Source organism: Pagrus pagrus, assembly GCF_965226575.1.
Source record: "Pagrus pagrus genome assembly, chromosome: 3".
NCBI lineage: Eukaryota > Metazoa > Chordata > Actinopteri > Spariformes > Sparidae > Pagrus > Pagrus pagrus.
Window position 1 is genome coordinate 14918566 of NC_140187.1, and position 21994 is coordinate 14940559.

The following is a 21994-nucleotide window of genomic DNA, read 5'->3' on the forward strand; positions in this document are numbered from 1 at the left end:
ATCTAAATAGGTTATCAGCTGAGACTGAATAAGAACAAAAATAGTTGTGCAAGGTGTGAAATAACTGCTGCAGTATGAGTGAGGTGTAAACTGATGAGCCTTTTTACTAATATCAGATGGCTCCTCACTTAGTCGTATTTTATGGACTTTGTATAGGTGTGATATAAAATGTGTAACTAAGTTTTGAAAGACACATATAACCCTTAGATGTCGACGCCATTGAAATATACACTCTTCTGTTAAGTGAAGATGATGATAATGAACGTATTAAAGAAAAACTTAAACAAGAGCTGTTGAAGTTTGTATCATAGATACAAAAGTACAGGGGAGCCCAAACTTTCCCCCTTAATTAGACGGGCAAAGCGGAAACTAAGTGGTTGACTACGGACCAAAAGTAAACACCTATTGTATTGTACAGTGTTGTATTGTTAAAATGTAGAAAGTTTCCAGGATCCCAAGTTCCCTTAAATGACGGACTTCCCTTGCAAAGCGTCTCATTGTCTGCTGTGCTCATACTAAAATAAATTATTCATAATTTCCGATTCTGTATATTTAAAAAGCATTTTTACCTCACAAAAATAAAACGGCATAAACTTTATTACAACTTTTTAAACTCTTGAGAGAATATGACAGAATAAGAAGCACAGAGCATCAACACTTTTTTACTTCAGCTTTCATTTGAGTGAGAATTTATTGTTCTGAGGTCACAGATAATCACACGTATCCAGTTTGAACATAATGAAGTACAACAATAGAAAGTACAGAAGTGTTATCACCAAAATGTCCCTAAAATACCAACAATAAGAGTTACAACTATAAACGCTGATGCATCGATGCATAAGTAGCATTTTACTGTTGAAGTACCAGTGATGGAGCGAAACTAAGTACATTTACTGAAGTACATTTTTGAGGTACTTTCTGCTACTTTATACTTTCACTTCACCACATTTTGGAGGCAAATATACTTTTTACTCGACTATATTTATTTGATAACTTAAGTTATTTTTTACTTTAAGTTACTTTAGTTACTTTGAGGAATACAAGCTGCATCAGAGCCCAAGCAGATCATTTTTACATTATTTTAACGTCAATCAGATTTAAAAACCCACTGATAATTATCAATAATCAGAAAAATGCTGAGTATCAGATCATACACAGTATGAAGTTACTTTTACTTGACCTTTTGATACTTAAGTACATCTAGTATCAGATACTTTAACATTTTTTCTGAATTACTTTTCATATATGTGACTTTCATGTTTGTCAAAGTGATTTTTAACACAATATCTTTATTTTTAGTCAAGTATGACTTCTGGGTACTTTGTACAACACTGTGTAGTGCTGATTTATGTGATGTTGAGTAATCATTGCAACACATTTCATAAAGAGATCATTTGTTTTATATGTTAAGTCTTAATTTGTAGGTTGTCAAATAAATGTAGGGTGAATAAAGAGCCCGGTATTTCTCTTAAATGCAGTGGAATTAAAGTATAAAGTATATAAAGTAGCCTAAAAGTACCTCAAATGTGTTTTTAAGTGCAGTATTTGACTATTAATGTGCTTAGTTTCCTCCCACCACTGCGTGTTTCTACTTTTTCAGTTTGACCTTCATGAACCAAATACACAAATAAACAGTTACAGATAATTACACGTTCAAAATAAAGTTTCCATAGAAAGACAAACATGTTTAAACATTTGAAGCACTAAAGTTTATTTTTATATTTCCCAAATCGACTCTATTTTCCTAAGCTCCACCCTCCCCTCGGCTCTGAGGGTTTTTTTTTCCTTTTTTTTTTTTTTTTTTTTTTCCTTTTCTTTTTTTTTAATGTGCAGCTGCCATGTAGCAGAGGGAGGAACAGCTGGCTGAGGGAAGAGCCAGCCCGGGGAGTCAGTCACATTCCTGGCTGGGATTCAATGACTGAACCAGACACAAACAAACAGAGAGGGCGAGAGAGAGAGAGGGAGAGAGAGAGAGAGAGAGAGAGAGAGAGAGAGAGAGAGAGAGAGAGACTCACACATTGAGTGAGTGAGTGAGTGGAGACAGACTGAGAGTACGCCAGACTGAGCAGACGAGGCATATTTCGAGCGCACATTAGGAGTGCGTAAAACCGCAGGAGCGCAAAGCAACACAGCTCTACCCGGTGATTTTACGTTGGATGATCCGAGTTTCGAGTCGAGGAGTTGTCGACTTTAATTGCGTCTGCTCACAGGAACAGAGCCTGTAAAAAAATCAGCTGCCCTCAGTTTTCTGAATGGACGCGCTGGGAAAGCTTCTCCGGTGACATGGAAATGCGCGTTATTGAGCGTGTGGCCGGATGCTGAGGACGCCCGATCCGATAAGTCAATCCCAGCTTTCATTTTGAGTTTTGAAATCTCTTTTTCTCGCCGGCAACAACATGGAGGGCTCCAGCTTCCAGCCCCATCCCGGACTTCAGCAAACTCTGAAGCAGTTTCATCTGAGTTCAATGCGCTCTCTCGGCGGACCGGCGGCGTTCTCCGCTCGGTGGCACCAGGACTCCCTCTTCGCCAAAGATGGAAAATCGGCCGAGATGATGCTCACCCTGCCGGCTCAGACCCCTCCGGTGATGTCCGGTCCACTTTTCATCCCGTCCGACCGCTCCACGGAGAGGTGCGAGACGGTCCTGGAGCGGGAGCCCATCTCCTGCTTCGTGGTCGGCGGAGAGAAGCGCCTGTGCCTGCCGCAGATCCTCAACAGCGTCCTGAGAGACTTCTCCCTGCAGCAGATCAACTCGGTGTGCGACGACCTGCACATCTACTGCTCCAGGTGCACGGCGGACCAGCTGGAGATCCTCAAGGTGGTGGGCATCCTGCCCTTCTCGGCGCCGTCCTGCGGGCTCATCACTCAGACGGATGCTGAGCGCCTCTGCAACGCGCTCATCTACGGCGGTACCTACCCTCCTCACTGCAACAAGGAGTTGGGCTCTCTGGAGTTGGAGCGAACCGAGAAGAGCTTCAAAGTCTACCACGAATGTTTCGGCCGGTGTAAAGGCTTGTTTGTCCCGGAACTGTACGCCGGCCCGAGCGCCGCCTGCATCCAGTGCATGGACTGCAGACTCATGTTCCCACCTCACAAGTTTGTGGTCCACAGTCACAAGAAACTGGAGAACCGGACAGTCCACTGGGGCTTCGACTCGGCCAACTGGCGGGCTTATGTGCTCTTGGACCCGGACTACACCGGCAAGGAGGAGAAGAGTCACCTGGAGCAGCTGCTGAGAGAGTTGAAAGGAAAATACGACCTGACAGGCAAGAGGTCCAGTTTACCCTGCAGAGTAAGTCTACCTCTTCTTCTCATTATTGTCTTTGAGGCTTTTTTTGTTTGTTTGTGTGGATATTTCAACAGCCTCAGGCCTACTACAGCATCTGCATTCATTAACATTCATTTTGAGCAGGCTTCCTTCTCATTAGCTCCTCTGTGATTGATAGTTTGTGTCCCACCCCCACCAAACTATATGTCACGTCACATCTCTCTGTGTCTGTACCCCTACACCTCATGAGGAGCCTCGCTCACCTCATATATGTCTGAGAGAGGTGACAGGGAAGCCTCTAACCATCAGCTGACACCCCTCCAGCATCCCTCCAATCCTCTCAAACTCCCAGGTACACCCCCACAGGGTTACCCAAGGGCATCTGCATTATGATAAATGGAGTCCTGATGATATATTTTATTAGTGTGAGAGGCGAGAGGGGGGCAGGGGAGCCTATTATGGTGCCACGAGGTGGGGAAGGGGATAAGAGTTTAATGAGGTTTGGGATATGGAAATGTGTGTGTGCGTGAGAGGGAAGGGAAGGGGTTGAGGTTGGACAGGATAGGATGAGATATGAGTGTGTGTGTGTGTGTGTGTGTGTGTGTGTGTGTGTGTGTGTGTGTAGCTGTCCAGGCTCCATGCGTGGGTCAGAGATGTTTAGTATGGACAAAGGGCCAGGAGACGAGGTGGCTGTTCCTTCGTCACAGAGCAGCTGTTGTGTGGGACTCTGCTAATGAGTGGACATCTCTGTATGCATCACCATGGTGCTGCTCCAGTCTGAGCAGGAGCCAGGAGATGTCTCACAGGGAAACCTCAGTACTCTCTTTCAAGAAATCGTCGGCTTATAGAAACAAGCCCCAAACTATAACGACAGGAGGAAGGTTATCTGTGACAGGAAAGATGAGATTGTGTTGATTACTTCTCCTGTGTTTCGGTTCTCAGTGGGCACGGGACGATACGGAAAATTCATGTCACGATTATCCTGTCCGATAAAACATCTCCAGATTGCACTTAAACATACTTCAGCCTCACATTTTGCCGGGAACCAAATATTTTTATTGTATCACAGAGTGGACACAACATTCAAAGAATCTTAACCAGTAATTTATCATAAATCATAAGGAGGCCCGCACAAATAAAGGATGAAGAAACTAGGAAGACATCCTTGTTTTTGTTGGACACAATGCGCAAGCCATGGTGACAGCTTCAGGCATTTCAAAATAAACCAGGAAACCATCATAGGACTGTACGTCAGTGAGCTGGACAGCTTTTACAAGACATTCATGTGAGGATATTCACGATCACCTTGATTCACGATTATCACGATAATGAAAATTCACCATAATCAACTCACGAGGGTGAAGAGTTGGTGAGCGTTCTTTTTTTTATCGCAATACGCAATAAAATCTTTTATTGTCCGTCCCTTGATCTTAATTTTTGAAATATCCATGCTAAGCAGGACTGGGCTATGTGGCTTTAAAATAATATTGCGATATATTTTAGGCTCTATCACGATACATAATTAAGAGAGACAGAATCAAATATCACAATATTTTTGACCTAATTCCTTGATATTGTACTTATTGTTTCTTTGACAAAAACATTAAGACAACGAGATTTTTGATAAATAATCATCAATAAGTCAAAGTATTACAAAAAGAACAGTTTGGTAAGTTCAGAAAATGACATCACTTTACTGCCATATCACCATATAAGGATTTAATAATTATATATTTCCCAGCGCTATTATCTGTGATAGATAAGACGAGATTAAGTTGATTACAACTTTAGTGTTTTGGGTCTCAATTTAGAGATGTTAAGCCAAGCAGGGCTGGGCAACATGGCCTTAAAATAGTATCAAAATATTTTTAAGCTATGTCGTGATGCACAACATATATCTCGATATTTTGAAATCTCCTCAAAAGCACTTCATAACACTTAGAAAACTTCAATATTTCCGACCAAATACCTTGATTATTGATATTGTAGGGAAGACTATTTCAATAAAATATGAACAAAATTATATTTTTGATGATTGATTAGTAAAACAGTCATGACATCACTTTACTGTAATGCAGACTTTAAAACAAGGAAAAGACAACACCCATACAGTGATAAATTGTATCCAAAATCTTAGATGACATATAGTCTCATATCACGATAACAATATAATATTGATATATTGCCCAGCCCTGATGCAAAGGTCCTGACTGCAGCACCCTCACAGCTGATTTATGTCGTGTTTTCCCACAAATTGGACACAGACTCCTGACAAAATCTTTGTACAGTCAAGAGACATCTGTCTGCGCACCTGTGGCTAATTTCATCCGAGCTGCGGTCTGCAGGTCTTGATGTATCACCTGTGAGTTATATATTGTCTCAAAATGGTGATTCCTGCCTGCGCTGACAGTCTCTCAGTGTGTGTGTGATATACTCATGGGCTGAGCATCACGGAGGCAGCGTGGCGGAGGGGGCAGTGCGTGTTTGCTGTGGTTCACTGTCAGTCGTGTCCCAGTTAGCAGACAGGCCTGGTCCTCGGGGAGCTGCACACCAGCGCTCTCCCATACATCAGCCTGACAGGCCAAGCTGCTGAAAGGCCGGACGGGGGCTCGCAGACCGCGCTTGGCTCGGCTTACCCGTGAAACAAAAACTCAATGTTATCGGTCTGCCTCAGCCTCCCTCTGATGTCAGAGTGTTTTATTAATAAGAGCGAGCCTGGAAGGTTACCTCCTCTGCCTGTATCATCTGTCTAGACTCCCACCTCATCCACTGTACGTGTGGTAGACGACACCGCCGAGAAGATAATTGCTGACGTAGTTTTATTTTGTGGAATACTTTCGAAGAGTTTGCTGGAGAGATTTAAGTGTGAATGTAGAAACAGCCTCCTCACAAAAGCAGAAGCCGGATCAGAGGAGGCGATGATGGCAGTGAACCATTGTGTCTGTTTTGCATCAGATCCAGCATTTGGTCATTTAGCCTTTTTGTCTAATGTGCAGATGAGGGCAGATTGCTGGAGGAGGCTGCAGACTCTCTCATTTAGAAGATGCAGGGTGTGTGAGCCAGGCCTTGACATGTGTTGTCAAAGGGCCGTAACCCCTGACCTTTCCCCAAAGACACTGACCCAGCCTTCCCCCATTCTTTTCACACCGTCCAATCACATGCCCTTGTGTCCAGTCCACTGGCCAGATGGCTGTCTGATAAAGGACGGAGGGATATACAGTGGCCAGATATCAGACATCACTCTCGACTGCTGCTTCCAATAAAACATCCCCATTTTGTGCAGCTCTTTAGTTCAGATCCAGAGTGATTATTTTGCTGACCCGCTGCAAAAGAAAATGTAAATTTCGCCGAGAATTTGAGTTTTTGAGCTCAACTCAAATGGCTCGTTTCATTGTGTTGAACCTTGCGTGTAATAATTCAAATGTTAACTTTTCTGATTAGCATGAAAATCTTCAAGAAAGAGGATTGGAATTGCAAAAACTTTTTTTTTTCCTCCCTTCAAAGTCAAATACTTCTGAGCATTAGCTGTAAGAAGAAAAAAAAAAATCCCTAAGAAGTGAGGGCAATGCGATCAATCATCTGACTGAGCGGAGAGTAAACGAGGCTTCTGGAGAACTGTGGACCCTCCTTAATGGAATGGATATTAAAGCCATTCAACTGAGGCCAATGTATGCCATTTCTCATCCCATTGTTCTCCTCACTCGATGAAATTAGCCTCAAACCTGGCGCAAACCAATCGAGTATGTGTCGGAGACCAAAGGCTCGTGTGTTGTCAGGTAATAGCTGTTATTAAAAAGTGAATGAATGAATGAGAAATACCTTTTTCTTTGTATCAGGTAACTGTGTCGGTCTGCACTCGTACGTGGGCGTCTTTATGTATGCGAGTGTGTTTGCATGTAAACAGGCGAGTGTAATGACTGGATCAGCTGTGCCGGGCCAGATTAAAATGAGCTCTCTGCCGGCTCATTTCCATTCCCATCTGTCTGCTGACCTCTGGGAAGCCCTGAAAGCTGACATGGTGCATCTCTTTGGTGCTTGATGGGCCTGTCTGCCCAGCACTGACCCAGTCAGCTAAGACCCAACCCACCCACATCATCACCCAGATGCACATCGAGGCGGTCGCATTTGGTTCAGATGGTTCAGATTTAGTTCTAAGTCTCACTCCTGGTGTAGCAAAGGCATGTTTTTAGCAGTTTGTGCTTGTTCTTCTTTTGGAAACTTCAGTCTTTTGACTCCCAACCCCCGCCCCTCGCCGTCCATGCCCCACTGACCAGCCCCCCCCCCTCCAGACCTCGACTGCTGGACAGAGTGGTCTGGCCAAAGCGGGGACGGCGCGTCAAGGCAAAGGGGTGTCAGGAGCTCCCAGGGGTTGTGGCCTTCATTCTAGTAAGGGTGACCCCATGTTAAAAGGGTGTCAGCTGGGGTTCTGTCATGGGTGATGTGTGCTAAAGACCTGCCGCCTCCTTTGTTTGAGGGCCGGGCTTTCAGAGGCTGTGAAGTGCAGCCATTTCTCTTTGTTAGCGCCTTGTTTCTTTAGGTGCTGTGTGGATAGGTCTGTAACCTCCAGCCTCTTCCAGGGTGGGAAATCCACGCTTGGGAGTTCGCCGTGTCACCAGTTTCCTGGTTATGTTCTCAAAGACAGACTGGAGCCTGGAGTGGTGTCTGCATGTCTGATGGAGGAATATGAGCTTACCATGATACTTTCATACCAACATCTGTTGTTCAAATTATGATTCTGGACAAGTTGTCATTAAAATCTAACAGAATTTATTTAGTTTAGACGTAATTTTGATTGGATATGCTATATATTAAAATTGGGAATGTATCCTTAATTCATCCAGCTAACTGCTGCTTACTGCAGCTGTTAGCATTTTAGCTCAGTTAGCCTTGCATGCCACATATGACATCTATGTTCTTTCATAATACTGTATATTGAGCAGTTAACCTTTAACGATGCATATTATTGCACTGAGCATGTGTTTTGCATGTAAAGTGGAGTAAAAAAGTACAATATTTAATGAAATGAAATTAAATACAGTAGTGCATTACTTAAGGAAAGGTACTTCCATTAAACTGCTGCATGTTTACTGTCGGTGGCCTTTCTTTAAAAGGATATTTACACACAACATTTATGAGAAAAGTAGTTAATGATGTATTCAAGGTTGCCAAACAGGTGGAGCCATTCACAGTTTCATCAACTCAGCTCCCCCAGTCAAATATGGTAATTGTTATTATAGAACACTACATCAAATTATTCCACTGATCATTTGTTGTGTGTGTAAAATCAGCAGTCAAGTAATGAAAATGTACAATATTTGCCTCTGAGATGTGGTGGTGTACAATGGAAATACTTCAGAAAAGGTTCTTAGTTACATTCCACTGCTACATGTTTGGGATGTCTGCTGTAAAAAGATATTTACATGCAACAAAAGCTTCAACCACTGATCGTTATTTATTAGTCGATCAAAAGAAAATTGAATTGCTATTTTGATAATCTATCCATCTTTTCAGTCATTTTTCAAGCAAAAATGTCAAACATTTGCTGGTTCCAGGTACTAAAATGTGAGGATTTGCAGCTTTTCTTTGTCATTTGTGAAAGTAAATGAGAGTTTTGGGGTTTAAGACTGTTGAAAAAGCAATTTGAAGATGTCACTTTGAGCTCTTTCGCACATTCTCCACAGTGCCTGACATGTTATTGACTAAATGTTTCATCGTGAAAATGATCTGCACATTTATGGATAATGGAAATGATCGCGAGTTACAGTCCTACACTAAACATTTATGAGAAAAGTGTTTAATGATGTATGCCAGGTTACCAATCAGGTAGAGCCATTCATGGTATAATCAACTCAGCTCCCTCACTCTAATATGTTCAAAAGATAATAGTTAAAACATTATTTATTTATATAGCACTTATGAAAATCAGTGGTTACAAAGTGCATGCATATGAGCAAGTTAAAATTACATTATAAGAAATTTGTCCTATAAAAGTAGGCTTTCAGAGCCAATTTAAACTGAAAATGAAAGCATTTCTGGAATATCAAACAATATCTAGTTTCAAGTCACTGTTATGCCAGTAAACCTTATTTCCCAGCTCCGTTCGGATCATCTCATGTGGACCATGTCTTGCTCCGTTCCTCTCTAAACCTCGATGACACAGCGTTGTGCTAATGTGTGAAAGACTTCTTGTATAACTGGTGAAGTGCGGGAGGAGGATGATTAGTGTTGATCAGTGATGATGAGACGAGGGAGGAGATGAGCACTGGCTGTGACTGCAGTCAACAAGCCAGTCGGTCGGTCGGTCCGTTTGTGGCAGAACAGATGCCCGTATTGGGTTAGTGTTATTCCACAATCATCATCAATTCCTCCTCGATCACCTCCTGATTTCCAGCTCTGTGATTAAGAGTCAGGCCCATCTGGTGCAGAGACAGGAAATCCTGGAGTCTGCATCTGCTGCTGGCTGAGCTACTAAGCTGCTGCAGTCGGGAGGAGGAGGGGGGTTTAAACTCTGATAATCCTACATAACCCCTGGAATGCAGAGACCACAGCGCACATCAAAACCGTCATCTTCTCTGGACAGCGTCTTCAGAACACAGATAGACTCAGACTGAATGTCAGCCAGGGACTCGCTCCTCCTTTTCTGCCTCATTCAAAGCATCCTCACAATTTATAACCAGTCCCTCTGGAATTTTGTAATTAGAGCATGAATTAGAGAGTATGTTACATGGAAGATGCACATTTCAAGTGCTTCTTTTCCACGAGACTCGATAGGCCAGAGACACGAGCAGGATTAATATTTATCCCCTTCAAAATTCTCTCTGTCTCTCCTCAGTGACCTGCAGCTCTAAGCTACAGAACTGTTAGACCACATTGGAGATGTGCTAATGGAGCTCCAGCCAGAGCAGAAGTAGGCCCTGCTGGTGCCATATGACAAATCGGCATGCTGCTCTCGCCCACAATCCGCCCACCGACCACCTCCAAAGCTATCATAAGGATTAGCTCACGCAGCTAAACCAAACAGACTGCTCAGTGTTCAGACAGCATTTGGTCCAAATCTTGTCCGTGCCTCCTGTTCTGATGGCTAGCGGATCACAATCGGGGCCGCTATCGGTTCACTTGCAACTGGTGCGGTGCCAAGTTGTTGCCGCACAGTGCTGTGTGTGTGTGTGTGTGTGTGTGTGTGTGTTTGTGTGGCTGTGGGGAGAAGGAGAATGAATGTTTCAGGGATTTACACGACTGCCTTGCTCTTTGGGATATGCATAATTAATATTTTGGATTAGGACGGTTTAGATTAACTTTGAATTCTCCGCTGAGTTCAGAAGAAGCGGGAAGAGGAGACGCGGGAAATGTGCTTTTGTCTTCGTCTGCTGGCGACATAAAAGCCCAATTCCGTCGAAATGGTTCACATTAGAGACCTGTTTTGTGTGTGTGCGTGTGTGTTTGTGCGCGTGCGCGCGTGCGAAGGCGTGCGCCTCAACATTTTCGAGGCCCCTGTCAGACTCCACACACTCTCAGAAAGGACTCGTTCCTCAGTTGGAGTCTGCTCCGTACGCTTGTGATTGGAGGGCGGCTGTGGTTGCTAAGCAGAGCTGCTCTTCCTGTGCTAAATAAGAACTTCGTGCTCTCTGGCTGGTGGGCTCAAAGAAGCACGCCAGAACACACACGCACATAGACAGACACTCACACGCATGTACGCACAGACCTCGCAGTGCAAAGACCTCTTACAGTACAGAGACCTCACCCTCCTCCATTCACTGCCCATCCTCTTTCATTCTGACCTCCGCGCTGTGACTCGATGAGTCTCTCCTCCTCCTCCTCCTGCTGCTACCGCGTTCCTTTCTCCAACTCCTCCTCCTCCACTCTGCATCGCACGCACTTCTCCCACAGGTCAGCACTGTATAAAGCTCCCCTCTCCATCAACGAGACCTCCTCGTCTGACACCTCCTCTGCCCCGCCACCATCACTCACCTCCTCCGTTTGACACCTCCTCGACCCTGTAGGACACACACACACACACACACACGCACACATGCACACACAGACACAGGCTCTCCTCCACTGAGATCTCCTACTGCACTCCCCCTCACACTGCATTATACTTAGATCTCCACCTCCACTGTAGTGAGCACATGCTGTATCAGTCTGTATTCAGACTGGCCTACATACGCCGCACATGTATCACTGTACTGTTCCAGGGTGTGAGGGCTGATTGTCTCGTTCTGAAGCGATGAAGAGATAGATAGATAGATGGATAGATAGATAGATAGATAGATAGATAGATAGATAGATAGATAGATAGATAGATAGATAGATAGATGGATGGATAGAAATGGAGCGGTAGTGCTACTTTGTCAGGATGACCTCATAACCATCTCCTTCTCCAGGCTCGTTTCAAGAGCCCGCTAAATGAACAAATGAGTGGGATCCACATTTTCAGCTCCATGTGCCATTACAGACGCCCATCATCTCATGTAGCTCATCTCAAAATCTGATCCATTAGCGATGTGTCTTCTGCACATCTGCACACACGCGGCGCAGGTCTGAGGCGAGGCTTCTTTCTCTCTGCTTGGTTTTCGTAGGGGTCGGAGCTTTGGGTTGTCTAGCAGAACAATCAGCCAGTGTTGGTGAAAAGCTGCAAGCCCCTGTGTGCTCTTCAGACCAGCTCGACATGCTTTCTTGCAGAGATGGAGCAATGCAGCATTGTCAGCAGGCACCCGTATCAAATGAATTCAGCACAGCTGTCCTCTAGTGCAGAGAGGGGGGGAAAGTTATTTATTCAGTATTACAGTCACCCCAGGAATCCGTCATGGTCACTCTTTGCCTCAGCATCATCTGGTCAGGTGGACCTTTTTCCCTCTTTGACCTTGTTAGATTTGTTTATTACCTCACGGGAAAGCAGAATGCGCGTATCTCTGCGAATGCATCCCACTTTTGTTTCTCTATTAGCCGCCTGCCCCAGCTCGCTGTCACTTTCTTTCTCTCTGTGTCAGTGTGGCAGGGTCTCCATTTATAAAGACAGGCGTTACGGACGGGACACCTCTTCCCTCCCTCTTTTTTGCAGGTGTCTTAATAGTTGCAGGGTTGCCCCGCGCTGGCTGCCCAGCAGGGCCGCCTGCCTCCTCTTGTGCTTGCGGCGTTGACAAGCGTCTGGCTTTATTTCCAGCCCGTCGACGAGCACAGACACAGATGGCCATGGCCTGAAATAGAGCAGGCCCACCCTTTATCCTATAATGAGGGGACTATTATAGGCCTTGTGTCTTAAGCAGCGTATGACCGGTGTCAAGAGAGGAGCAAGAACACACATCATCTTAAAAAAAGTCAAGCTGCTTTTCAGATTATCATCAAAAACTGAAGTAATCACCTCTCCTTTTGGCACCAACAGGCTTAACCTGCTCCACAGGAATATGTGTCATGTGACCACTGGTAAAGAGGTGAGGCCCCTCATGTATGAAGATCACATGGCAGTATGGCAGATTTTGGAGATAATCAATTCATGTGCGACCTCGTATCAATTGAATGTGTTAAATCAAATGCAGAGATGATAGTCTGGTTGGGGCATCTGTCCCATATGGAATGTATGAATTATTCCAGAGGTAATAGCAGGGCATTGTTGGTGCACTCATCTTCACAAAGACGCCCATCTCTGCATGTCCATATTTAATTCACCCCTTTCAGCTGCCTAACTGTACAGGCTGCTGATATAATGAGTCCCTCCAAAGAGATTAGTCGCCCTATCATCAACGCAGCTCCCTAATTTCTCTGCCTTTGTTGTGGTGCAGGCTGTACTAAATGGGATAAAGGGGCTTGGCCGGACACAGTGGGAGGAAGTGGCTTTTGTGTTGCTAGCAGGTGCAGTGGAATGACAGTTTTGGGATGTATGCTTGTATGCGTACATGCGTGGTTTGCATTTATGTGTGCGCGCGCGTGCAGTTGTGCGTCTGGCCCGGCCAGGCCAGGCCAGGAGGGTATGCGCTCCCAGAGTGCCGCTGAGATACACCAGGAACCTCTGGAGCTCGACTTGAACCCTCAATCACAGGGTTCCTCAGGGGTTTGCAGTAAATTCTTCAGGCGAATGGTTTTCTCTCCCCTTCCTCCTCCTCCTCCTCCTTCTTTTTCTCTCTCTCTTTTTCTGCTCACATCTGGTGAACAGCGCTAGCACCCCTGTCATCTTTTACTGCGTTGAGGTCATTTCCACCCTATCGGTAAAGTGGAAACACATGATGTGCAGGGTTCGGCCTTAATGGGGTGGGGCTGGCATGGACCAGCACTGACACAGCTTTACAGCCAAGAGCTGCCAAAACAGCCTCTATGTGGAATGCCTCCGACTTCAAAATTAAAGACATTCGGGGTAAATAATGTTAGAACACATAAATTTACCCGCTGCATATGTGACTACTATAATTAGTTACTTTTTTTAAACATGTAGGGTGTTTAAATGTTTCTGTGTAAAGTGTGTTTTCTGCGTCTGAAAAACATAATCATGTTTGGTCTGTAAGTTCAGAATGGACCGACTCCGGAAAGCCGTGTTCCTCGTTCTGGATTTCCGAGTTTTACTTTTGCTGTCAGAATTCCTCCCTTCACTCACATTTTCCCTCTTAATCACATTATTGATTCCGACGAGCGAGCCAGAGAGTCGGGCACCGACTTTGGCAGACGCTCCGGGTGAAGGGTGTGTCCTCAACTTTAATTGGGATTCTCCTCTAGCGATAATGTGGATTTCCTCCATCCTCTGCCCCGCTGCGCCGCCATTCTTCTTCAGACGCTTCACACCACAGCTCGCAGTGTTTGTCATTCTCAGGAATCGGAGCTTGTGTCATTTGTGAAAACTCGGCTCTGCCATCTGACACGTTTTAGATGATTTCTTGACAGTGCATTATTAGTATCCGCTTTGTATGAATTAATTGTTCTGTCACGTTGACGACTACTTTTTATGGCAAACGCTGAAATCTTCCGGTCTTTTCTTCTGTAATGTAATGAAACCACCGCTCTGAAACATTTCGCCACTCTTTAATTTATTGCAAAAGGATCTCAACAGTTTAGATGGAGTTTTACAGTCTCTCTACATGGATCTCGATGTGTCTCCGAGCAAATTCCAGTCACACTGTTGTTTCCATTTTGTGGTAGACAGAGCTGCAGTGTAAAAAGGGGTGGGCTGCAGTCAGTCAGTCAGTTACTGTCTGTGGGTAGACTACAGGCGGAGTGGCTGCCAGCAGCTGCTGCATGGATTTTTATTCCTGCTGTCCAAACAGGACTCCATCATAGACTGCAGCAGCACTCGTTATTGAGGGCACACACTCCTGTGCTGCATGCCTCTGTCCTCATTACCTCTGCAGCAGCTTAGCTCTCTGCCTTTGTTCTCTCTCTTGGCTTGAAACAGGAGAATATGGAGAGAAGTGCTGAGGCTGCAGTTAGCTCGGCTGCCCACAACTTCTGCCGCACAGGAAAAAACATAGAACAGACAACCACCACCCCCCTAAGCCCTCTTGTCTACATATTTCCACAAAGCCAACGCACAGGGGATGCTCTAGTTTGATTCATCATCCTGGCTCGGACGTAGGCTGCTACTTTGCTCGGCGTCTTACATTCTGTTTGTCGTCCTTTCTTTGTTCCACTGCCTTGCCCGCTCGCGTCGCTCGTCGGACTTAAAGAATTCGCTCTAAGGTGTATTTGTGTGCTGGCCTACTGACCAAATGCCCTCATTGCCAATCTGCTGTGTGAAAGGTCCCATAGACTCGTTCCTCAGAGGCGTCAAACAGCAGTCGCGCAGAGTGGCTGGAGGGACAGTAAACTTTTATCGCACTAATAACCCACAGTCGCAGCTACCTTAATGGCTTAGGCAGCCATGCAAGGGGTTGCCTGGAGGTCAGGTTGAATTGCAGGACATAAATGGTAGATTCCAACCGGTAGAACAAATAAAGGAAGAAGAAAAAAAGGAGGGACATCTGAGGTGAGCAGAGGAGGGGGGGAGAAAGTTGTTATTGGAAGAGCAGATAATCACTTAAATTGATTCGCAGTAAAAGGAAGCCATTGATTGGGCCACTCTTTTATAACAAGGCGATCTTTGGCCTTTTAACCCTCTTTCCCACCCAGCTCTGCATGCTCGCAAACCTTGGACTCGGTCCGAGCATGCCGTCAAAGGCCACAACTCCTACACAAGTGACAAGCGAGTGAAAATATTTGACTTTGCCCAGCACTTGGTGAAAACATCGCTCTCAGAGAAGACGTAGCAGAAGAAGAAGAAGAAGAAGAAGAAGAAGTGTGTTAATGGAGTTCGAATCTAAACTTTTTTTCTCAGATTCCTCTCCCTTCTGGCCGAGGTGGACGTGTCTTGAGAGTGTTTGTTTTAGGTGAAGTCAGTGCTGGAACAGTATGTTGCGAACCGCAGGCCAGACTGTGGTTCTGCGGTTCAGTTCGACCTGAATGCAGACTGCTCTGTTTGTTTTGCTTCTCCGTTTCTCAGGGAGAAATTTAGACGCTGCCAAAGTCCTGCGCTCACACCCAAGGCACGCAAATAAAACCCCTTCACACAGAGAGAGAAGAAGAAAAAAATGTACCTGGGTGTAGCCGCTACATCTGGACCTCACCACCACCACCCCGGTGCAGCAGGGGTACACTGCCGTCTATTGGTGTCTCTCATCTTGTAAAAGGGCTCTTTGGGAGATGAGATGGCATTTGATTGTTTCAGTGGCAGGATGTTTGTGTGTTTTGTTCCGAGCCTTTTCATAAATAGCAGTTTTTATGTCGCTGAGGTCAACTGGTTTTACTAGACTGGAGAGGCAAGTCCAGAGGCAAGGAGGCCTCCCCACCGCCATCTGGCAGCCATAAAAGGGGGAGCAGGAGGTTTTTAGTGGGGGTTTATGGGATGGTAGGGTGAGACACTGAGGGGAGGAGAGACAAGAGTGGATGGTGGACTCTGGTTGCCCCCAAGTTGCAAAGCTTCCTCTGCAGTCTGAATGACAGGTCAGAAGTTCATTGCCTTCTTTTTCATCCTGCATCTGCCTTGTAAGGTGACGGAGGTGACGGCTGGTCAAGAGTTCGAGGGCAAAGGAGAGGACGTCACCGTGAAGCTGTTACCGCGGCTGTGAATAAAGATATATTCTGGGAGAGAGAGAGGGAGCTGCTTTGTTTTGATTTAATGAGCTCACTGTGTTTTAAAAAAGTGTTTTTAAGAAGCGAGTGTGTGTCCCCTTGTTGTCAGCTTGCAGAAGATCAGACCTGAGTCTTACAGATGGTGCCGAATTATGTGGCTGCGTAAACACTGGTGATTCAATGGCTTGGTGTTGTTTGGGTATGCGTCACCCTCTCAAAAGCGCCCTGCACACACCACAGAGTAACGAACAGTAAGTTGTTTTGTGCGACTACAGATCCAGCAGGCTCTCTTTTTACAGTCAGGTGGTGGCTTTATTTTGCTTGTGGCGGTAACGGCATTGTTAAGCTATGAAAATACTAGAGTCCGAGGCCAGCGTGATTCTCATGGAGATTTTTCAGTGATGAAGACGCCCCGGAGAGTCTTAGTTATGTTCCTCCTGGAAGATTTCCTTCCCAGTTTTTAAGAGCCGGAGCTGGAGCTGTCTGGTCCATCTGAAGCTGGATGCTCGGCCTTATAGGTTTTCCAGAATGGGGTTATCATTGCAGAGAGGACTGGGCTGCTCTGCTGACTCTGGCACTGATACCTCCCATAGAGATTTCATCTTTTGTTATGCTGCAGCTGAGATGTGTTAACCCTTTAGCCCCTTCAAGATATATAAGTAGTCGACGGTTATGGAGTTTGAATCTTGTGAAACACCTCCATGTCTCTGCATGTGCATATGTTTGTTGCGTATCATTAAAAATACCAGCAAAAGTCAATGTGTTTGTTATATAAATTAGTGCAATCGACCCCGTTCGCTCGCCAGACTTGGGTTGGGTTTTCAGACCCTCTGCTGCTTCGCACAGTTTGTATATGAAGAGAGGAAAAGTGCTGACAGCAAAAGAATGAGAGCGTGTTTGGCAGGCACGCCCTTGTAGGTTTCTGTGTCACTCAACTCTAATAAATTTTTAATCGTTTCCTTGCTGTGGTATAGAGCTCAACATGGCTCTGCTCAGTCACACACTATTTAGGGGGCTTAGTTCAACACATGAAATAGAGGAATTGAAAGTGTGAGGTTGGGATTGTTAATCATTAAGACTAAAAAAATCTGTTCTGATTCGTACTACGGGGCTGTTTTCTCCAAGGTTCAAATTATAATCAGAGCTTTGCGGGGGTCTCGGAGAAAACTAACGTCAGGGGTGGAGATAAATAAATAAATGATGGCCGAACGACTGCTTTCCGTGAGACGGAGAGAAAGAGAGAGAGGTTGTAGCAACTACTGCCACATCCTGCTCCTCTTCTGAACTGTCCAAGTGTGTGCTGGGCTGCATTAAGTCTGGTAGCAAAGCCCAGTTCTTTTGGAAAACATGTTTCCAGATAGTAACAGTCGTCACATCAAACAACGCATTATTTGTAATTAAAACAATAGTTTTTACCTCCGCCAACTCCGTCCGTTGGTTTGTTTGTTGGTTGGTTTGTGAGCAGGATTACACAAAAACTACTGAACGGATTTCCACGATACTTGGATGGAGGATGCGTCTCAGCCCACATTAGACCCCATTTACTTTTGGTGTGGATCCAGATAAAGGGACAGTGCAGGAAAAAAAACCTTAACATAGTTAGGTGACTGGTGTCTAAGAGTGGATACAAAAGGGGACTGTTGGGCCTTGACGGAGGTATGCACTCTCCTGAGTGCTAGTCTAGTTGGTAATATATTAGCAACCCCCACAGATGTAGGATTTTACTGCTTTCATGGGAGTTCAGCTCGAACTCAAACCGTGGTTTTCACACTTCATCATCTAAAAATTGTATCAGCAACAAATTCACACAAAGCACAACCTCTTACTTCTTGTTATAGGTTGACTGATGCAGTCAAAACTCGGGCTATGTGTCTCTGATGGAGCTGCAAAAATTAGCTGTTAAATAAATAAATTAGTGGCACAATGGAAAATCGGTCCGTTATCGCTGCTTTCAGCTTCTAAAATGCGAGTATGAGTATAATAAACTAAATATTTGGTGATTTCTTTCAGTTTTCTGATGTTTTTTAGACCAAGTGAGTACTCGAAACCGAAAATCAAAACACAATGGGCAAATTAATCGTTGTTATGATAGTTGTTACGGGGAGTCATAGTTTCCATGCTAGGGCGGACATTTCCGTGGAACCCGTGTAACACCAGAGGCAATTTAAATAGCAGCAACCTCAGTGTCATTTCAAAGTCCTTATTATTAGGTTCATTGAAGTGTCTCCAATGATTATCATGACAATAGTATTAAATATACTTCCATTGCCAAGAACATTGATTGCACTTGACAAACTTTAAAGAAAGCATCAAAGGCACCTTCAAAAGCCGCCACGGTGAAAGACGTCAGCCCCAGACTCCCTGAGAGCCTCTCAACATACTTCGGCCTGTTTATTCGCACACATTTTGCGTCATGTCGGAGCTTTAAGCGCGGCAGCGAAATAAAGCACAGGCCCTTGATTGAGAGGCTGGAAACGAGGGACTCTGCTCTTGCTTTAGTGGTTCCATCCACTGCAGTGATTCAGGGGATAAAAATGTGGCCTGTGTCTCTTTAAGAGCGCTGGCCTGTCTGCAGAATGCATCAGTCCTGTGGAGCAGACACAGGCCAGCAGGAGGAGGGGGGCGGAGGGAGGAGCGTGGGGCTGTGCGGAGGGAGGAACGAGGACAGGAGGGAACAGCCGCAGTCTGGGCTTCCAGCCTCCTGGCTAGACTGCTGAAAGTTATTATTGAGTTCCTGTGTAGGGCCTCCCCTCCCTGCGGCATACTCCTCTGTGCTCACTACGAGGTGGACGGGGAGTGCGGGAGAGGCAAAGAGAAAAGTTGGCAGCGTCCCATGCCCCTTTGCAATGACCTTACATGCAACAAATAAAGGATAATTTTGTTTGATTCTGTGTTTTTGCAAGGGTGAAGCCTCTGAAAGCCTCGCAAGACTGAGAGCAACCGCACACCCTAACAGCCCTACAGCTGCTCGACAGCAGCTGAAACTGCGGCCTAGCTCGCTGTTGTCTTAAGTTACAGTTTAGCAGACATGTCCTGTTTTCTTAGGAATGGCCTTAACTAGTCAAGACAAGAAGGTTGACAGTTCACCAATGAGAAAGCAGCCAACTAAATCCTCTCCTGGCGTGCTAAGTGATGAGTATGATTCAAGGACAGGTGGTGGGAGGACGATGACGCCTTCGGTCTCCTTCAAATAACTTTACAGTAAATGGCGGCAATGAATTTTTAAAAAACGTCCCATCTTATTAGAATAAAGACGACTAATTATGAAGAGCTTCACCAGCAACACAAGCTAGTTTGCATTTTTTTTTTTTTGCCCTCCTACGTGTAATTAGTCTCTTGCAGGCTATCTTGTCAGCGTCCAACCTGCAGGTTTCAGAGATTTGCACAGAAAGGCCACGGAGATTACATAGTTACACACATCATGCCCTACTCTCAGGCCTGCATCTGCCTGCAACGCTAATCCCTGGCCAGCCTTCCCCTTTAGCAGCTACATTAGGGCCACAAAGCGCCTGCGTCCTTCCAGCTCAGCCCACCAAGAGAGAGACAGACTTTTATGTAATGCTCTGTCCGGTGTATTTGTTCTGAACCTGCTGTTGCTTCGAGCGAGGCTCCCCCTGGTTAACAGTACCCAGCTGCTGCCCGTCCTACTGTACTGAACTTGTCATGGCTCTGGCTCGCGAATGAAAGCCTGAACTCATCCAGCACCTGAGGCTCGTCAGGTTTTCCTGCACGTATCTTATGCAGAATGTCACATATGTGCCCTGATTAATCCCAGCGTGCGTCTTCATTCATGGTCAGTGCGATCATTCGGTTTTAAAGCTGTCTCGGGCAGGGTTTTTGCAGGAGAGCTGGGCGAGGGGGGGAAAACCCTGGCGCTGAAATGGGTATTTTGTGGAGTTCTGTTTGTTGAGTCAGAGCTTAGTTGGGCTCTACTGTTATGTGGTTGCCATGGAGAAAAACACAGGCTCTTGTGCAATAAAAATCATCCAGGAAAAGACATTTCCAAGAATTTTTCAGAGTCAAGAAACAGACGGCAAATTGCTGAATTCATGAGGTGCTGCGGTCCACCATGCAGCCGCCCCTCTCAGCCCTCCATTTTAGAGCGCTCGTATTCATTTTATGGAAGCTGCCAGGCTCGAGCCCTCTCACCTAATTACTTCTGTAAGAAGATATGTTTTCCTATGAACGGAGGAGGGAAACAAAACCAGTGTTTAAGGCTGGAATGTGTGATCTTAGGAACGGATGTTGTGGGTGTTTTATCCCCTATTTCCCTTACAGACAATTCCTTGAACAAGTGGAAACAAGTGAAATGCTATTTGATCTCTGTCAAATATTACTGTACACACACACACTCGCACTGTGAGGCCCTCGTACATTTGAGTCACATTGTTGCTCTGCCAGAGAGGAACATTTTCAGAGGCAATAACTCCTGCTGTACTTTTGAAAATGCGTTGACAGTTAATTGGTTGAACACTTTCTCCCGGCGCTGTGGTTCTCTTCAGTTACGTCAAGGCTCCTTATTGCGCTTTAATATAAGATCTCTTATTCTTATTGTTTCCTGTCTTTCTGAATGGATCCATTAGCGCTTTTCAAAAAGTGCAGTTTTCTAGCGTAAGGAAAAAAAAAACCTCTCACAGTGTGAAGGGGGGCAGCGTACAAAGCTAGTCCTCCGCTTTCAAGCTTATGAGCTAAATTTGAAGTTCAAAGCTAATTAAGCGAAAATAATGTCTTCAAAGGCCGCGTTGTGTGTCTGTAGCGCTAACTTAAATAGTATTTCATTGTTTGAATGGTCTCGGAAACAACAGCGGTGGAGCACAGATTAGGTTTTCTAACCTCGTGACCAGGACGGCAGCATTTCAACAGAATGACCAGAATGGTATCTATAAATTTCAGCAGGATTTATTACCTCGGTTCAACCAATTAGCTCCAGAGCCGTTCTCAGGACGTCGACTGTGTTGGTGAAATGACATCACATGGGACCCTGAGTGAGCACTGACCCTAACTTCACCTCACCCTCTCACAGCTTTTATGACCTCCTCCACTAAACCCCGCCCTGCCCCCTCCCTGTCCCCTCACACCTCCTAACCTCTGGTATTCATCCCATTTTCATCTTTCCAAATAAACCTGCCACCTGCCCTCCTCTTCGACCGCAGCTCAGCTGACGGGCGAGCTGCCTTACCATTTTAAAAAGTGTCAAACCCTCGATGGGTCATTGGTGACAAGGTGGACGCTGATTGGTTTATGGCTGAGATTAGCTGTGTGTTACTGAGCTGGTGGTTGTTGTTGCTCAAATTAGATTATTTAAAGCACAATGTCTGCTGGAAATATTTTATATATTTAGTCTGCAATGTGAAGTAGAAGCAGAAAGAGGGTCATTTTAGGAGCTGAAACAATTAGAAAAATAACCAGATACTATTTAAATAATCGATTGATTGCTAGTTTTTTACACTGGAAAAAAGAATGAATACAAGATGTATTTTTCTTATAAAAAAATATTATATATATATTGTTTTTTTATTTTATTAGAATTGGTACTTTCGGTCAGATCAGCACAGATTAATCAATTCATCATTAATTAGTTGACATTTAAGGACGTCATCTGATTTACATTTTTCCTCCACATTTTATAGACCAAACAA

At 45.0% G+C, this 21994-nt stretch overlaps 1 protein-coding gene across 1 annotated transcript in view; it reads left to right on the forward strand.

Moving 5' to 3' along the window:
* The first annotated feature begins 1859 nt into the window (after positions 1-1859).
* The window catches only part of skib (v-ski avian sarcoma viral oncogene homolog b), a 33822-nt gene continuing 13687 nt past the window's right edge, over positions 1860-21994 (forward strand). The window contains exon 1 of the mRNA XM_084347809.1: positions 1860-3290. Within this exon, the coding sequence (XP_084203935.1) occupies positions 2397-3290 (894 nt within the window). The 5' untranslated portion in view covers positions 1860-2396. The remainder of the gene's footprint in view (positions 3291-21994) is intronic.